The sequence below is a fragment of the Mauremys reevesii genome, linkage group 16, assembly GCF_016161935.1.
Source record: "Mauremys reevesii isolate NIE-2019 linkage group 16, ASM1616193v1, whole genome shotgun sequence".
In the NCBI taxonomy this organism is placed as follows: Eukaryota; Metazoa; Chordata; order Testudines; family Geoemydidae; genus Mauremys; species Mauremys reevesii.
In genome coordinates, this window is record NC_052638.1 from 7,961,001 (window position 1) to 7,979,774 (window position 18,774).

Below are 18,774 nucleotides of genomic sequence, written 5' to 3' on the forward strand. Positions count from 1 at the left end.
AATGCTTAGGGTTAGGGTTGTAATAAAGGTGCAAGACACAGGAGTGCTGGGGGGAGCGCGTGGGGGAGGGGGTCCCAGTCACCTGACATGGGCCAGGGTTACAAAAGGGTAATACCACCCTGACATGGCAAAGCTCAATATCCAGTAACTCCAGGTGTCTCTCTCCTTCTTGGGTCTCCAACCGAATGGTCTCACCTGGTTCATTGAAATGACAATGGGCCTTTTCCAAGTGACGTTGCCTGGGTCACAGCACTCTGGACATTTCTGCAGGCCTAGCTAGCCATTTGCGGTGCCCTTGCTCCCACAGGGACATGCTGTCGATCACCGGTGATTCCAGGCCTGGGGCAGTCTGGATGCTTTGGCCCTCTCAGATTTCTCTACTATGATCCTTGGCTCCAGGAGAGTCTGGAACGCTGCGGCCCCCTGCTTAGCTCTCTGCCAGGTTCCTGTCTGGACTGGGATTCAGGAGCCTCATTTGTTCCATTTTTGCTCCGAGGTGCAGTTTTCTCCTGGCACCATGTCATAAAGGATTGGTCTTTATTTCCTGGCCGCAATCACATGACACGAATGTTCACGTCAGTTACGGTCTTCACTGGCTGCTGTGGCTACTGTTACACAGACTGCTCTTCGGACTCTGCACTCCCCAACCCCAGCAAGATGCGGAGCTAATTCTGTACACCCACCGCATTGCCTGAGCTGCACCACAAACCACTGTCTCTCAAACCACCATCTCACAAGTGCTCCTTCCACATCTGCATCGCACTCTCAGACAGAAAGGAAGGTATTTCTTCCTCCTGCGGCCATGCTTAAAGCATCAGAGCTTAGATCACCATTGCATCTAGTCCGCCGCTGTCAGAGTGCAACCTGGTGGTTACTGGGCTTTATTCAAACCTCATGCAGCAGTGTCTTCATCCAACTGGAGGTCACTCCTGTGAGATATTGGCTTCAGACCAAGGGACAGGTCAGCTGCTGGTGTGAGTCAGTAAAACTCTGACAATTTACACTCGCTCAGAGTCTGTCTCTAAGCCCTTAATTCTCTCCTGTTACACCAAGCCTACACTTGGGTAACTCTGTAGAGTCACACAGCTGTAAAGCTGGTAACAACACAGCAGAAGATCAGACCTAAATGATTATCTGCTATAAGGTAACAGAGTTTTAAGAGTGTACGAGAAAATAGAGGGGAAATAAGACAAAGGATTCTGGGCCAAATCCTCAGGAAATGTAAACTGGCCTCCATGGAAACACGTCAGTTCACACTAGCTGAGGATCTGCCCCTTGCTCTCAAGCTCTGGCATTGAAGGGCTGGGAAACACAGCTCCAGGGCATAGCCCTGGCAGACTCCCCAGAGCAGAGTCTGGCAACCTGGACTTGACCTGTGTCCATACTGTAAAATGCTTGAGCTTTGAGCCATGTCATGGTGGGACTCGGGCTCGGACCCACCTGCCCTAGCAAGGTCTGCAAGAGTGAGTACAGAGCAGTTCCCCAGGTCAGACTAATTTCTGGATGGATGGATGGAAGGAAGCAGGGTTTCAGCTGAAGCTTGCGTCAGAGCCCGGGCTTAGTGTGCTGTGCAGCCAGACCCAAAGAAACCACCTCAGAAAATTCTACATGAGTAATCTGGCACACACTGGTCCGTCAAGGGTTCCTGACAGATTACAGTACAATGAAAGGCAAAGGCGTGGTCCAGGTAGCGGTCATGTGCATTACAGGAGATGTCAGCTTGTCTCCTGGTGAGCCTCAGATAGGACACACGTTAAATCTGTGAACAAGTTAAATCGTTCACTTACAAGGGGGTGACTGTGGAGTACTGCCCTGCCTTCTACTTCAGGAGCGTTACTCCAGAATTATGCCATAACTGAGAGCAGCCTTAACTGCTCCTCTTATAACAGGGGCCTTCAGGATTTCCATTCCCAGCATGCAACATTCCATCTTCATCCAAGTTCTGTGGAGAGGAACATGGAGCACTGCATGCTGGGAATGGTCGTCTCTGTAGGCTGCAGCTCCACACTGAAGTGTTATTCCAATAACGTGCCTCCTTCAGGCTTCTACCAAGTTGCCAATGTAGCCCTCCTGCTGGGCCAGCTTCGAGCCTGACCTTGAAGCTATTTGTAGAAGAGCTTCTACGGCTCATTCTCCATTGACTCGCACCCCGACTCCCAGGTAGCATCTGAACCAGGGGGACCTTTCTCTTGCTAGCCCGGTCATGAATCTAAAGGAACAATTTGTTTTAACAAACAAAGCAGTTAGATGTGAGCTTGCCCGTGTCCCCTCATTACAGAGATACTCTAACCTGCCCCTTATTATTATTTATAGTATAGTGTGCAAAGGTCTGAGCTGTGATCAGGGCCTCTGTTCGTGCTGTCTGCTGGATCACAGCCCAATTCCTCGACCTCAAGCCCAAACTACCTCCCCTCTGCTGCTTCTTGTTAGCAGAGCTCACAGAGGTTCTCTTCTTTAGTAAAGTCTTTGCTTGCCAGATGAGGCGTCTCACGCAGGGAGAGTCTAGCAGCGGCCGTACTATTTTGGTTGAGATTGGCCTTGGAGGCTATATATAAAGATACACACTCGCTGCTAGACGCACATGGACTACTGTCACCTTGCTCCTTCATGGCAGAAAGGCAGAGCGAGACATGCACCAGAACAAGTCACAGCCTTTGAAATAGCTCTGTTGTATTAAGGACACCACAGCCCAGGAGGAGCAAAAAAAAATTCTCATACGATACCACAGCTGGTTCTCTTAAAGGAACCGGTGAAGGAACTGAGAGTTTGGGACTGTAAAACTGAAAACTCCCCCAGAACCCTCTTTCAACAGAGAACCTGCTGAGGAGACAGCACACAGCCAGGATGAGCGAGGTGTCTGTCCTGGAGAAAACAACCTTCCTACTAGGACTGCTTTGCCTTTGTACAGGTAAGAGGCCTGTACCGTTCTCCTTATCAGCACTTCCATTTAGCCACCCCAGTCCAGTTATAGGGGGTTTGCTCCGGGTCTGACAACTCTGGAGGCTGGAATCTTCTGTTTATCACAGAGCAGGAGACAGCAGTGAAAACTTCCCCACTCCAGCCATGTGCATTAACCCTGCAGTGGAGGGACTCCCCTCTAGCAATGCCAAGGTACTTCGGCCTCTCCTCCCCATTCGTTCCATGTTCCTCCGCTACCTTTAGCTTTCAGCATCTTCCCTTCCCATCCCTCAGTCACTTTACTGTGAAAGGACCCAGCCACATTTACAGCCCTGGACAGTGCAAAGGCCTTTGATCTCAGCTAGAACCAAGGGATGATATTTTAAAGTACCCAAGTGACCACTAGCTGCTGAGCAGTATCAGTGGCGCACACTGTGCAAACGTAGACATGCTGCTGCAGGGGTGACTTTCCTGAAACTGGACCTCAAACAATCCCCCACAGCATTGCACTGATGTAGTTGCCTCATGCATTTAATTTGGGGTCCTGTGTTTTCCTTCCCCGATGCCCAAAACAAGCATCAGCTCATGAAGTTGTTGTGATGGACACGGTACTAAAAACACAGCTAGAGTAGGGATCTCTAACTTTCTGTATCCCTCTCCCCCTACTAGTGTGCCAGAACAAATTCATCCCATGCTCCAATCAGCTGCATGCTCCCTAGTGACACACCCAGCCCTGCCCCACTTAGGGGGTCCAGCTCCTGAGCTCATAACTAGAAACAGATTTAGAAAAACCTCAGTGGGCTTGGAAGATAAAGTGTTTCAGGACATTATTTTAAAGGATTATTTTCTCTTCCTCTTCTAGGCTCTGCAGATGCTGCTGCCCCCAGCGTGTATCAGTCCCCGCCCTGCATCTTTGCAGCTGTGGGGTCAGAGCCCATTATGGAGTGCAGCTCCCCTCTGATAGGGGAAAGTAAAATATTTTTTATCTCATGGTACAAAGAGGAGAGGAAACTGAGTCTCTCAGACAGGCGCTTCATGCGATCTGAAAACATTACAGCACGGTCTGGTTCTCTCTGGATACCCCGTGTGCAGACTAATGATGCTGGAGTCTATACCTGTGAGATAGGGACCACCACCCACAGCTTTAATGGGAGTGGAACAAAACTGGAAGTTCACGGTAAGCAGGTTCCAGCCTGAGCCAGGAGTTTCCTTTACTCATTTCTCCTTGCCAGCTGGTGAGCTGCAGAGTGGGAGTAGAGGGGGCATTGCAGGGAGGTAATGTGGGACAGCCTGATGGTGGGTGAACTATGGATGGGAGAAAGGGGAATATTGAGGGGGTGGGGGTGAAGGTGCATGCTGGGGGTCAGATAGGCAAGCTAAGGAGAGGCACTGGCTGAGGGAGCCACCTGCTCAGACAGATGTCATGTGACAGCCATCAGAGATCATAACCCAAACCTCAATCAGTCCATGGTGCCCAAGTGTGGATGTAATAGCAAACCTTATCCCAGCTGAGAGTGTGGACACACTCAGTGGCAGATGCAGCATCAGTATTTGAAGCACAACTGATTGACTGCTTTAGTGTAGACAAGCTCTTAGTGTTGATTCAGTCTCACTTGGATGATTCAGTGGTCAATTCGGTGCCTAATATGAGTTACCCAACATAGAAAATTGGGTCAAAGGTGGCAAATAGAGGAGCTGAGGACACACAGAGGGAGTAGGGCTCATTCTGTGCCAGTTAGGAAGGTTGGAAACCAGACCCTGAGTCAATTCCTCCTTAGCTGGGAGAAGAGACCCGCCTGCAGATCAAAGGTAAAAACCACAGACCATGCTTGAGATCTTAATTCTTTGAATGGGGAAAGGTAATTAAAGCTAATTCCAAATGCTGGCTACTGGGGAGAGCCCTGAGAGCCAGGGGGGCGTGTGTCCCACCTGCTTTTCACATGGTTGTTTTGGCCTCATTTCTAAACCAAACCTCCAGGGGCGGCTCTAGACACCAGCGCGCCAAGCAGGCGCTTGGGGCGGCCGTTTCCCGGGGGGGCGGCATTTGGCTCCGGTGGAGCTCCCGCCGGCATGACTGCGGCAGGTCCGCTCGTCCCGGGCTTCGGTGGACCTGCCGCAGGCATGCCGGCAGGAGCTCAAGCGGAGCCGCGGGAAGAGGGGACCCGCCGCGGGACCGGGGAAGGGCGGCGCAGCGCTCCGTGCTGCTTGGGGCAGCCCGATTTCTAGAGCCGCCCCTGCAAACCTCATAAGTCCCATCAGAAGCTCTTGTCCCCACTGAGGGCTCTGTCGAGGGCAATGTTTTGAGTCTGCAAAACTGGGGCTATTCATACGAGCAGGGGCCCTGAGCTTGACCATGTCAAAAGAAGCCCTTTAAATTATCTGAGGGCCAGGAGAAGCAGCTGAGAAGTGTTTTAGCTGGTGGCAGACACCTTCCTCTCTCCCTAAAGCTCAGGTAAGCCCAGAGCCCACCACTCACTGTTAGGGGTTAAGAAGAAACGACCCTGGGGACAGGTGTGAAGGGGTTACTCACTGGCCAGCATGCTCCCTTGTGGCCAAGTGTGGTACAGCAGGCTCTTCGCATCTGGTGCCCTTGCTCACAGCCCCTCTAGCCCTGTGGGTGTTTGCCCCATCTCACAGCTCAGCCCTCCGTCCAGGACACTGATCGTCCCAACCCTTCCAGGGTAGTAAAAAGCTCAGCCAAAGAAGAGTGTCATGACCTTATGCCAGGCCTTCAGCCCCCTGGGCTCAGCGTCCTTGTCCCCCTTGCACCAGAGGGGCTTAGACATCCCTTTCCTTGGTGGGTCAGTAGAAGAATGCAGGCCAGCCCGAGACCCTGTATTATGCAGCTAAGATCTGCTGCTACCTCAGCCTCACTGCTACTGTCCTGGGCTACTTCCTACCTTCATCTGCCTCCAGGCCTTTCACAGAGCAGCTCCCACCTCCATCTGCCTCCAGGCCTCTCACAGAGCAGCTCCCACCTCCATCTGCCTCCAGGCCTCTCACAGAGCAGCTCCCACCTCCATCTGCCTCCAGGCCTCTCACAGAGCAGTTTCCACCTCCACCCCTCTTCTTGGGCTGCTTCCTGCCAGTCTGTGACTGTGGCAGAGCCCACCGAAAGAGCTTTGAAAATCCCAGAATCCAAAGTGAGACTCTGTGTTGCTGATTTATGTTCTAGGTTCAGGTCAGAAACTGGAGAATCAAACTGCAGCAGAAGGGTGTGTTCATTTTACTGCGCCCCAGCAAGGTAATCACTGTTGGGAGGGCGTGGGTGTGGGGGAAGGGATACCTAACCTATTTCATTACCGAAGATGGTCAGTTTTAGAAAAATAAGAAACAAAATAGTGACACAAACAGATTTTCAGCCATATGAGGTGTCTAATTTGATCTTGCTCAACCAGATAACTACTTTGTGCACAAAATTATCCCTTGTGCATGTGTAGTAGTGATAACTGCACACGCACACACACACGCAAACACACAGACACAATCACATGCATGTTTTTCAGGTGCAGTTGCACATCAGGCCCTGAGGCTATACTTTTAAAGATGAGCTGGATTAATTGTATGGAACAAACAACAACCCTTCACTGAACACAGTTAAACACAGGCCGAGCTCTACAGCTAGTGTAAACTGATGTTGTTCCATGGACGTCAATAAAGCGACATCACTTTATAGCAGCTGAGAGTCTGGCATGTGAAATCAGTTCCTCCCTCCATCCTTGAACCCCGCACTCCTCCACCTCCCGAAACCTGAAATATGCTTCCACGAGTGAAATGTATGTAGTCAGCTCTGAAAATTCACTCTTCGTTCGTATTTGCCCCAGTATTAGTCATTCAGATACCAGAAGGCCGGATGGATGAACTCTTTCTATAGAACACTCACAGAAAACAAACACGGCCAAGGCTGTAAACACAGTCAAAGCAAATTAAAAATGTAAACTTGTATTTACAGAAATTATTTTGCAGTATTTAGCCAGCTCTTGAAATGACATCCTGTGCACTTAAACTCACCCTGCATTGTGTGTAGTGTTTTTATGCACTGTAAGACAGCTGTTGCATTCCACCTCAGAGGTGGCTGCATTTCAGTCATGCGCAAAGCTTCTCCAATAATTTACAGGGTATAATTTGAGCAGTCAGCCAGAAAAGCACTTTAGGTTTCATTTGGATGAAAGGTGCTACATAAATGAAAGAGCTTTTAATCCTGGGGAATTTCCCTAGTCAACATGAACCTTAGCGCTAAGCCTGGCCTTGTCTACACTACAAAGGTTGACATAGCCTCTTTACGTCAATCTAGCTGTGGATGCATCTGCATTTAAATTGGTCTCCCACAGATGTAAGTGCCTCATCATACTGACATAGTAGCACGACCTTCCCAACCAGGGCTGAGCCAAGGTCAATGTACAGAGGTTGACGCACTGCAAGTGTAGACACTGTGTTACTTATGGTGACCCTACCAGTCTTCCAGCAGGTGTCCCACAATGCCTGATGCTGACCGCTCTGGTCACAATTGTCAGCTTCGCTGCCCAGGGGTCACATAGCCTGGAAACCCCTCCCCCCGCTTTAAAGCCCTTGTGACTTTTTGAAATGACTTTTCCTGGTTGCCTAGAGCTTGGTGGACACACCTCTATCCACTCTCCGCTGCTGTGTACAACTGACCATGGCAGCTGCATGCTTCAGCCACGCTCCTCCCTAGATCAGACAAGAGGTACTGGGACTCCTGGCAGGGGCGGCTTTATATTTTTTGCTGCCTCAAGCACAGAAATCAGGTGGTCTTCACTGGCATGCCTGCGGGCAGTCCGCTTGTCACACGGATTTGGCGGCGTTTCTGTGGGTGATCTGACGGTCCCATGCCTTCGACACCCGTTGCTGAATTGCCGCCGAAGCCGCGGGACAGGTAGACCTCCCGCAGAAATGCCACCGAAGACTGCCTGACTCCCACCCTCACGACAACTGGCAGGCAGCCCCCCACAGCTTGCCGCCCCAGGCATATGCTTGCTGCGCTGGTGCCTGGAGCCGCCCCTGGCTCCTGGGCCTGTGCAGGCACAGAAACATTGACATCTACCAGCAGATTGCTTGGGGATGCAGGAGGAGGGGTACCACGGGGACCGGTGGCAGTGCAGCGTGAAAGCCAAGGAGCTGCAGCAGGCGTACCAGAAGACCAGAGGTCAACAATCAATCTGGTGCCAAGCTGCAAACCCGCTGCTTTTACAACAAGGCGCATGCCATCCTCAGCAGAGACATCCCCCGCACAGCACCAGATACCTCCAAGGAGCCCAAAGTCACAGGCCCCGGCTGTGAATAGTGGAACAGGAGGAAGTGGTGGAGGTAGAGGCGGCAGCATATGAGGGACGGGCAACTGGGAGATCCAGCTGTGCAACAAGCCACAACATTTTTGACTCCACCACAGTGTAATCAGTCTAGCACAAGTGAGCCCGATGCAGGGGAAGGAACCTCGGGTAAGTGTGTAAATAAATTCTCCATTACAGGGAAGCAGTAAAATAGCAGGACACAGCTTTGGACTTTAATTAATTTACTCTTGCTAGAAGAGGCAGTGGTACATCCAAGAGAGGCAGAGCTGATATCTGCTTTTTGTTCACGTCTAGAGTTACGAAGGGCGGTAGGGCATGCAGAGTGGTTTGTTTACGTACACAGGGATGTCCCTGGAACCCCTTTGAGAGATCTCCATGACCCTTTCATGGAGGTTCTCTGCAGTCCTCTGCTGAAAGTTTCTAGGGAGGGCAGCCTTATTTCTTCCTCCATGGTAGGACACCTCCCCACACCAGTCAATGATAACTTTGGCAGGCACTAATACAACACACAGGCTAGCAGCATATGGGCCTAGGGGGGCTTTGGGACCCCAGCAGCAGCTGTGCTGTCTGTGCCTTTGTTACTCTCAGAGTTGAGATATCAGCTAAAATTACCACCACCTGTGGAAAATGCTGTCAGTCTTCAGTGCCTTTTCCTTATACTCACAGTTTTATGCAATGGTGGGTGAATATTGCAGACTGTACGGAGAAGGAAAGACAGGGCAGTAGAAAGGCACAGGAGATGCTCCAGGACATAATGTAGCTTCTCTGACAGCAAACTCAGATGCTGCAGGGTTTTGTTGACCTCCAGGTTCAACAATCCCGGGCTCACCTCCCATTGCAGTCAGTGGAGAACTGCAGCATAGCTCCTCCCTACATGCCATCTCAGCTTTCCCCATGGCCTGAGGGCCTACCCCTACCACTCCACACTGGGGGAAAAGCATGGACAGCCACAGCTTCATCTACATTGACCTGTGAGAGCCACAGTTGATGTAGGTGTAGCTACAATGGACATCAATGCTCCTTCCTCTTGTTTATTTACTAAGGTTCCTCAATTTTGTAAGTTAAAATATATTTGCCTTGAAGTTGTATTATTTTTGGAGCTGTTTTTGTTAGTGAATAAAAAGGTTTTCTTTTGAAAGTAATGCATCATTATCAATTTACACAACAGAGTATATAATGCCTGCTGGCAGTGAAAAGAGTGTCTTGTACACTCACAACCCAATGGGTCAGTACCAAACACTATAGTTGTCATCAATGTACAGCAGACCCCGCCCCCCAACATTAATTAAGGCCCGGCTTGACAAAGCCCTGGCTGGGATGATTTAGTTGGGGAGTGGCCCTGCTCGGAGCAGGGGGTTGGACTAGATGACCTCCTGAGGTCCCTTCCAACCCTGATATTCTATGATTAATAGGTACTGGCACTGCTATATGCACAGATGTGCAGTAAGCACCTCACAGCTGCTAACAGCCTGTCATCAGCCTGGCACCCTAGGTTGAGCAGAGTATACCACAGCTTGCTGTTAACGTGCTCTTTCAAAGCCTCCATAAGTCATATAGCTCCTCACTGAGCTCTTCTGATAGCCCTTGTGTCTGGCTGTTCAAACTCAGCAGACAGCCACTTCATGTCCACTTCTGCTGCAAATTTTCCCCCTTCGCTTCACAAATATTATGCAGGACACAGCAGGCACCTATAACCACTGGGATATTTTTCACGCTGAGATCCAATCTGGTGATCAAACAGCACCAGCGCCCTTTCAATCTACCAAGAGCACATTAAACTGTCATTCTGCACCTGCTGAGCCTGTAGTTGAATCGCTCCTTGCTGCTGTCGAGGTGGCCAGTGTGTGGCTTCATGAGCCAGGGAAGTGAGAGGTTGGCTGGGTCCCCCAGGTTATTACTGGCATTCAGGGGCGCTCTAGGATTTTCGCCGCCCCAAGCAGGGTGGCACACCGCGGGGGACGCTCTAGCGGTCGCCGGTCCCGCGGCTCCGGTGGACCTCCCGCAGACGTGCCTGTGGAGGGTCCGCTGGCCCCGCGGCTCCGGTGGACCTCCCGCAGGCATGCCTGCGGATGCTCCACCGCAGCCACGGGACCAGCAGCCCCTCCGCAGGCACGTCTGCGGGAGGTCCACCAGCGCCACGGGACCAGCGGACCTTCCGCAGGCATGCCTGCAGGAGGTCCACCGCCTGCCGCCCTTCCGCTGGGATGCCGCCCCAAGCGCGCGCTTGGCGCGCTGGGGTCTGGAGCTGGCCCTGCTGGCATTTCAACATTGCCAGTGGTAATCTGCCGGTCGGAAAGAAGGTCCCTGCTTGTAGCTTTCTTAACACTTCAATGTTCTTAAAAGATGCAACTGTCATGCACCAACAGTGATGTCAGAGAAGCATCCCCAGGGATCCACCAGCACTTGCATAGCCATGGAAAAGAAGGTCAGTGCAGTTCTCACGTTGGTACCCCTGCGCTGGAAGAGTGGGGTGAGCGTAGTGCAGAGGATCCAGGAATGTGACCTTGCGCATCCAAAAATTATGCAGCCACTGCTCATCATCCCAAACCTGCATTATGATGTGATCCCACCGGTCAGTGCTCATTTCTTGGGCTCAGAAGCGGCACTCCACTGTTTGCAGCTGCTCTGTGAGCACCAACAACCACCTTAAATTGGTTCTCGCTATGTCCTATATTAAACCGACTGCCAGGAAATCATCATGTTCCCCGTGAGTCTTCTTCTGGCTCTGCAAATACTTGGAGGATCCTCCATCCTGTACTTGCAACGCTCATGACAACAGTGCAGAGCTGTGCAGGCTCCGGGCTTCTGTCAGAGATGGTGGACAGTGACGGGTCCCACACGGATTCATGGAAAAATCAAAAACAGGTGTGAAAATGATGGGAGAGAGAGATATTAGGGCTGGACAACATTGCATTATGGGAAGCAGACCTCTTGCTCCCAGCCACCACTGCATGAATCATTTCTGCCCCACCATGCATTCCCAAAAGACACTGCACTGGATGGTGGCAGATTGTTCACTGGGATAGCTACCCAGTGTGCACCACACTGTGCATCAACACAAGCACTCCTGGTGAGTACACACTTCACCAATGCAAGGAAACACGTGTGCACAGGCACAAGCGATGTACTTTCTGCAGCAGCTGTATGCCGACTTAACTTGTAGTGGCAAAACTTGATAGTGTAGACATGGCCTATTAGTCATTAGTAGAGCTGATCAGACAGAAATGGATATAAAATCATTGAAAAATGTTATGATTTTTTTCCCTGTTCTGGGGAGGTTTGGTTGCTTGGTTGGGTTGAGTTTGGTTTAATTTTATTTTCACTTTGAAATTTTAAATGAAATTGACCAAATATAACTAGACCAAAAATGTGGGAGAAAAAGTTGGCAAAATTATTAAAATATTTTTCCTTTAAGAAAAAGGTGAAAAATTGGAAGCAGTTTTGTTTTATTTTGATGACTGTTGTGCGTTATTACAAGCCCAGCCATGAAATAATTTTACCTCGTGTAGTTATTTGTTCTCACTTCATCAATGTGTTCTTGACATGAATACCGTCTCTCATCTCTGCCCGACACAGAACACGTGGCTTTGACAGTGGGTCTGCCTCTTCTGTTCCTGCTGACAGCGAGCGTGCTCATCATCTGCTACTTCAAACGGCCAAAATGTGAGTTTGCTCCTCCAAGCAAAATGCAGCCTATCCAATGAGAGCAACATGCTCACTTTGGATCTTCATCTTAGACCAGGTCCAGAGAGCGTAGGTAACATGTACCGCAGACTTTACAGCCAACATCAGAAATTGCTTTGCCAACAAAACTTACAGCCAGAAATCCACAGTCTCTGAGCAAACAAAATATGACCCTTACAGAGGACCCTACCAGTGAGGGCACTGGGGCTTATTTACACACACAAGTTGCACTGGTTTAACTTAAATCAGTTAATTATTATTCTTATTTATCTGTATGAATTTGTTGTTTCTATTTTGTGCTCCAGGACACTCAGTCTGCCCGTTGTTTGTTTGTAGGGTTCCCAGCTGAGGAAAGCTTTAGGAACCAATTGGATACGCACAGAGAGACGCCAACACAACAAGGCAAGAACTCACAAGAAATTGCTCCACTTTTTGTCCTCTTGAGGCCAGAGGAAGTCACTGTGGCCTCTTCTCTAGATGTGTTCAAGCAGTCAGGTGACACACACAGGAGTCAGGTATAGAGAATAATCCTGTGCTAATGATCCCAAGTGGTCACTTCCAGCCCTATTCCAGACAAAGCCAGTGATCCACAGAGGCTAAGGACTTCATTTCAGCAAGTCAGTTCCCTCAGCCCTGGACTCAGGAAGAGTTAAGGGGAGTCACAGGTGCTCAGCTCCATTGAAAATCAGGCCCTACATTGCTGTTCTACAAGATGCTGAATGCTTCCTAGGTGCTCAGGCTCCTTCAGGATCAGGCCCTACCTTAACCCCACTCTGTATCTCTGAGATAGGGGGCAGGGTTTCTTCGTGAAAAGGCCACAGTCACCATTCTGTGTAACTTACATACTAATTAGTGTTTGTTTGTTTTAAGAATTAACCACAGAAGTACCCCCCGACTTGTATCACATGCCAAAAAGCACCTCTAGACTCGCACACCAGAAGGAAAGACAACTGCAACCTCAGGTACAAAGCTGCTTTTCCCGTCCCACCGAGCATTACAACGTCAAGTACCCTGCTCAGCTTCCTGCCCCAAAGCAACTGTCCTGTGATCAAGGCTTTTCATGATCACTTTCCAGCAGCTGGGATGTAACAGAACCTGTGTTCCAGGAAGAGGAAACTGCAAGGGGAGTAGGTTGCTCTGGGTTTGCAGTAGGGCTCTGTTAGGTTTAGTTCTTTATTTTCTAACACTGAAACACTAACTTGCATTTAAAGGGGGGTTAAAGCTAGAGGGGGCCTGGATCAAAATTAAGTGTCCCCCAAAACTAGGTGATACTGGCTGGTGGATAAAACTCACCTCAACGTTCAAAACATGGGAGGGGAAACGGAAGGTAGTCACTATCTTGGGAACGCAAGACGTGCGTCTTCAGGGGTGCGGCCTTAACTGACCGATAGCTCCTTGGATAGCTAAGGCCTCTCTGTATTTGCTAAGCAGGAGAGGATCGTATGTCTCTGGCTAATGGACAGAGTCAGAAGTGACATGTGTGTGTGTGTGTGGGGGGGTAACTGCATATCAGTAAGCAGGGGTGAGTTGCAGGGAGCGGGGCCACCCAAAGGGGGGGCAAGTGGGGCAATTTGCCCCAGGCCCTGCAGGGGCCCCCACGAGAGTTTTTCGGGGCCCCTGAAGCAGGATTCTTCACTCACTCCGGGGGCCCTGGAAAACTCTTGCTGGGCCCGGGGCCCCGGAGCAGCTTCCGCAGCAATTCGGCAGCGGCAGGTCCTTCCCCTCCGGGACCCACCGCTGAAGTGCCCCGCAGAGGCGGGTCCCGGGGTGGAAGGACCCCCCGCCCCTGAAGACCCCAGGCCCCCTGAATCCTCGGGGCGGCCCTGGCAGGGAGTGGTAAATAACTCGTTGAAGGGGTGCTGGAAGATGGTATTAGTCACATTGAGGGCTTGTCTACACTACCGCGCGGGGTCGATCCAAGATACGCAACTTCAGCTACGTGAATAGTGTAGCTGAAGTCGATGTACTTAGATCTACTTACCGCGGTGCCTTCACTGTGGCAAGTCGACAGCTGACGCTCTCCCGTCGACTCCGCTTGTGCTCCTCATTCTGGTGGAGTACCAGAGTCGACAGGAGAGCACTCAGCACTCTATTTATCATGTCTATACCCCTGCTGGAGCGATTGCTACCTGCGTAGTGTAGACAAGCCCTGATATATACACACACATACTAAATTCTGAATTTCCCTTATGTCCTTTAACCCAGTCCAAAATGAACAGTGTGTGAAGCATTCATGCCTCCCATTCTATCCCATCTGAGAAATAATGACAAATAAGCGACTCAAGATCCACATGAAAGCTAAAACCAGCTCTTAGTTTTTATCAAAAGCCCCTGGCAGACTGCAGCCTGCCAGACACGGAACTGCCTGACTTCTGGCTCAGCCTCTCTCTCCTGGTCTTTCACATACCAAAGCCCCAAAGTTATGTTGATTCCCTCGCACATCTCTTCTGCTAAGAGTTCCTTGTAAACAAACCTTATTAAAAAGTCTCCTGCTGGGTTTGGAGTGTATCAGTGAAGCAGAGCTTGGTTCTTTAACCCTTTGAGATCATTCTCAAGAGCATCGATGACGACAAAAAGGCATATGAGATGGTTCCCACATTCCCACTGTGCTCTTAAAGCTGATCTCAGAGGTAATGCAGTGGGCTTTGTGTTCTGCCCCAAGAGCTGGGAAGGAGCCTCTAATTCAGACATTATTGCTCAGTCCTGAATAAAGAACCATCAGCTTTATTAAAACATATCCATCGCAGATAGCCACCCCTGTAGAGCTGGGCGGGATTCTTCTGGAGATGCTTCTGCTTCATTCATTCCGGGTTCCAGATCCAGAACCCCGAGATCAGGTTTCATGGAGTCTTAACTCACTGGGGCTGGAGGAGAAAGGGTGGATTAAAAAAAGCAGGTCTCCGTTATTCTTTCCTGGTTCTATGATAGCGAAGACCGCCATTATCGCACTCTGTTACTCCGAGCTGCCATTTTGCTCTCTTTTATTTCTCCAGCTCCTCCCTGCTAAGATTGAGCCATCTTCATTTTAGGGCCGCATCCTGAAAAGCGCTAAGCACCTCCTGCAAGGTGTGGAGCACCCTCAGCTCCCATTGAGGTCAATGGGTATTCAGTGCCTCTCAAGAGACGTTGATTTCAATTGATTCCTCTTGACTTCTCTGGGAGTCAGGCATCTAAATACCTTTCGGGAGCTGGGCCTGAGCACGCTGCAGTACTGGGCTTTCCACAACCAACCTGCTTTGGTGCTCAGCTCTTTTTTAAAAGGCCAAGTCTGAGAAACTGCTTTAAATTTAATACATGTCCTTTAAAAAAGCCGTGGGCTGATTTTGTGTTTGTAGACAGCGTCACAAAACTACATAGGCAGGCACGCTGCTTTAGGCACCAGCTAAACCAGGGGTCGGCAACCTTTCAGAAGTGGTGTCCCAAGTCTTCATTTATTCACTTTAATTTAAGGTTTCGCGTGCCAGTAATACATTAACATTTTTAGAAGGTCTCTTTCTATAAGTCTATAATATAGAACTAAACTATTGTTGTATGTAAAGTAAATAATGTTGTTTTTAAAATGTTTAAGAAGCTTAAGTTAAAATTAAATTAAAATGTAGAGCCCCCCCCGGACCGGTGGCCAGGACCTGGGCAACGTGAGTGCCACTGAAACCAGCTCACGTGGCGCCTTCGGCACCTGTGCCATAGGTTGCCTACCCCTGAGCTAAACCAACATCTGCAGGGACTAGCATCCTCCTATCCCAGCTCCCTCTCTGTGGTAGAAGCAAAGGAAAGTTTGCTAAGGGGCAGATTAGAAACTCAACAGTTACTATTGCCCTTCATCCAGGACCACGGCCTCTAACAAATCTCATGAGAAAAAAGCATTTCAAGACGGTTTTTCCTCATGAGATCTGAGGAGACTTTGATCAGCAGCCCTGTCTAATTAGCCTTTGCTTAAAGAACATTGGTGGAAGAAGGACTCAAGAGGCAAAGGCCAGCTCTGTATTTGCTGTCTTCATTCAATGTGATCCTCAGACCACAGTCATGTATGTGTTTTGTTTTGAATGTGCCAGACTCCCGCGAACCCAATCGAAGACGGCCTGAATTATAGCTCTATGTACTTCAGCCAGGAATATCCGGAGGCTGTACAAATGGATGAAGAGAGAACAGAACTATATGCACCAGTGAAGAAAAAGAAAAGTTCAGCCTCTTATGCAGCGTACTAACGTCATTAGACTAATCAGTGTGGTCCGAGTCACGCTGGGTGGCTTATCCCATTGGCAGACAAGCCCCAGTTTTGTCCTGTCTGCGCTTCAGATCTCACTTGACATAAAAGTGCTCGGCCTCCTATCAGGCCAATTTGCAATTCTCTGGGCAGAAACATGGGTTGCAATGGGACTGTTGTCTTTCTCGCTCCGATAATTCATTGACACAGAAGTGTACCCACAGTCAAATCACTTTTGAATCTCTGTCCATAGAGGCATAAAGATTTTCAAGCTTAATGTTCCTACTGTCTGAGGCTGAAGACGTGTGTGCAGGTTTTTTTATACTGGTCACAGCCACCAATAAACAGTAACAATTGCCAAAGTTTCATTTTAATTGTTGAGTGAAGTCCAGCTGTGTTCATATTCCATTCACAGAACTATCAGTAGTAGGAGTGGAATTATAAGAACACCTACAGGCCCTGCTGAGAACAGGCCTTCCTTGTGCTAGGGGCTGTACATGCACATAATTAGAGACACTCCTGGCCCCAAAGACCTTACCGGCTCAGGGGAGCAGGAAGCAAGCCATGGAGAGATTAAGGAATCTGCTCAAGCTCATAGATGTTAAGGGGACATTCGCTCACCAAAACTTTCCCAGTGCAAGGTGGGAAACTGAGGCAATGGACACTGCCCAACACACTGTGGGATCAGGTTTGCTTATGGTCACATGCTTTTGAATGTCGTGGTGGTGTTTTCCCAGATTAATGCTGGGTTCCCTTTCCCCTTTTTGATAAAGGTCCTCCTTTGCCACACACTGACTCAGTGCTTGCGAGTGGGGAAGTACGGCCCCTTGGAGGTGCCCAGGGGGGTGCTGGGTTTTCCCAGGTTACTGGATAGGGGCCTGAGCCAATTCTGTTTTGTATTGTCCATAGGAACCCCTAGATACTGAGCCCAGGCCTTGTTGCTGCCAACTCCAACCTGGAGGAAGGGTCACATTTTGGTGTTCACAGAGGTGCGTTCACCTTCCGCCCCAGGGGCGGAGGGGGGGTGGGGTAGGGAGAGACATTGAGAAATGTCTCTGCAACTAGCTCACAGCTGCCACCGCTTTTCTGCCATGGCTGGCTGCTGTCTCTCTGCTGCTGCCACTGGCCACCGTCTCTTTTCCATCACTGCTTCTCTGCCACCACAGCTGTTTCTCTTCCACTGCTCCTGCCATGGCTGGCCACTGCTGCTGCTGGCCACTGTCTCTACTGCCACAATGTCATGTTCTGCGGTTCCACTACTTAACCCAGCTCGTAATGATCTGAGCTCTCAATGATTTCAGTAGGGAGAGGGGGAACCTCACCCCCAGTGCAATCTCTCGGTTGTCTTTCACTATCCCCACACAAAGTCAAAAGCTTAGCTCCTAGACCTGCTCAGCAGTGCGGTCAGCTCTAGGAATCATGAACCAGAAACAAGGACTCTCAATTGACTCTAATCTGCTCTGTCATTAAACACCAGAGAGGGGCAAGTCAGATGGTGTCTAGGCAGAGTCCACACCACCAGGTAAGAAGCAAAACTTACCAATGACTTCTATTTTCTGAGCAAATGCAAGAAAACAAAACATCATGCCCAGAGCTCTGACCATCTACAACCCTCTGATCACTATGTACAATTCCCAATATGCTGAACAGCTCTGCAGAAGGACTTCAGAAAAACTGAGGAACCACTTACTGCACCTCACATATTCCAGGAGGGACCCCCTCAAACAAGAAATTATCACACGCTCCCACACACTGGAAGGAAAAAAAAAAAAATCAGGAAAGTTACCTGGATAACATGGAAGAAATCCAAACCAATGATGAAATATAAACCCTGCTGACAGACACCCACTCCAAAAACAAAAAAGGAACCAACTACAACTTCTTCACAACCCACAGAACACCACCTCCAGGAGAAACCATGGCTCCAGTACCCACCACATGAATAGACGAAGTTCAGGTATTGTGGAGTCACCATTACAACTACCCCTAACTGGAGATGAATTATCTGTACTCGCTAAGGGACTGTGTGATGGGATCCCTGGGGTGCAACTGGGACTATGGGACCACTGTGCCTCCTTAACTCACTAATCTGCGCTGTCTCTCACAAGGACTTTGGGTGACAAGCAGCAAACCCCTCCAGATGCTGTTACCACTCAGTATAACCACATGTGGAGCCTCACAACCAGCTAGATTGCATGAATGCTCCCAGAACCACCTCACAAATCACACAGAGAAAGGCACCAGCTAAATGCCCCCAGCTCCCAGCCTTGTACCTCAGGAATATACTGTCTTGCACTGCTCAAGACCCTTTCTTGAGCAATGCACGTCTATTAACTGGTTCACCATTTCATCTATGGAAAGTGGGCATACACCAGCCTTTGTGACCTAAGCAGATTTACCAAGCACTTCAGTCAAACTCACTGGTAAAGATAAACAGTAAAACAAGTTTATTGATTATAAAAAATAGATTTTAAGTGATTATATCTGCTAGGCAAAATGTCAAAGTGGTTACCAAAAAAAAAGCAAAATATAAACACAGTCTAACCTCTCAACCTATAGATGGGATAATATCTAGATTAAGCAGTTTTTCTCACCCCACTGGATATTACCGTCTTTCATATGCAGGCTTTCCCTCTTAGCCTCAGGATCAGTCTCTTCAGCACCAGCATTCTTGTTGCC

At 49.5% G+C, this 18,774-nt stretch overlaps 1 protein-coding gene across 1 annotated transcript; it reads left to right on the plus strand.

Moving 5' to 3' along the window:
- The first annotated feature begins 2,844 nt into the window (after nt 1-2,844).
- LOC120384657 lies at nt 2,845-16,156 on the plus strand. The gene is made up of 7 exons (XM_039503638.1): nt 2,845-2,908; nt 3,761-4,075; nt 6,074-6,142; nt 11,784-11,870; nt 12,228-12,293; nt 12,762-12,853; nt 15,944-16,156. The coding sequence occupies exons 1-7, from the start codon at nt 2,845-2,847 to the stop codon at nt 16,094-16,096; spliced, it is 846 nt and encodes a 281-aa protein (XP_039359572.1). The 3' UTR covers nt 16,097-16,156.
- The last annotated feature ends 2,618 nt before the right edge of the window (nt 16,157-18,774 follow it).

Bases quoted from the DNA above. Each gene is read 5' to 3' on its own strand.
- LOC120384657 (XM_039503638.1), top strand. From the start codon at position 2,845: ATGAGCGAGGTGTCTGTCCTGGAGAAAACAACCTTCCTACTAGGACTG. The intron at 4,076-6,073 runs GTAAGCAGGTTC...TTTATGTTCTAG, and splicing joins AACAAAACTGGAAGTTCACG to GTTCAGGTCAGAAACTGGAG. The intron at 12,294-12,761 runs GCAAGAACTCAC...GTTTGTTTTAAG, and splicing joins AGAGACGCCAACACAACAAG to AATTAACCACAGAAGTACCC.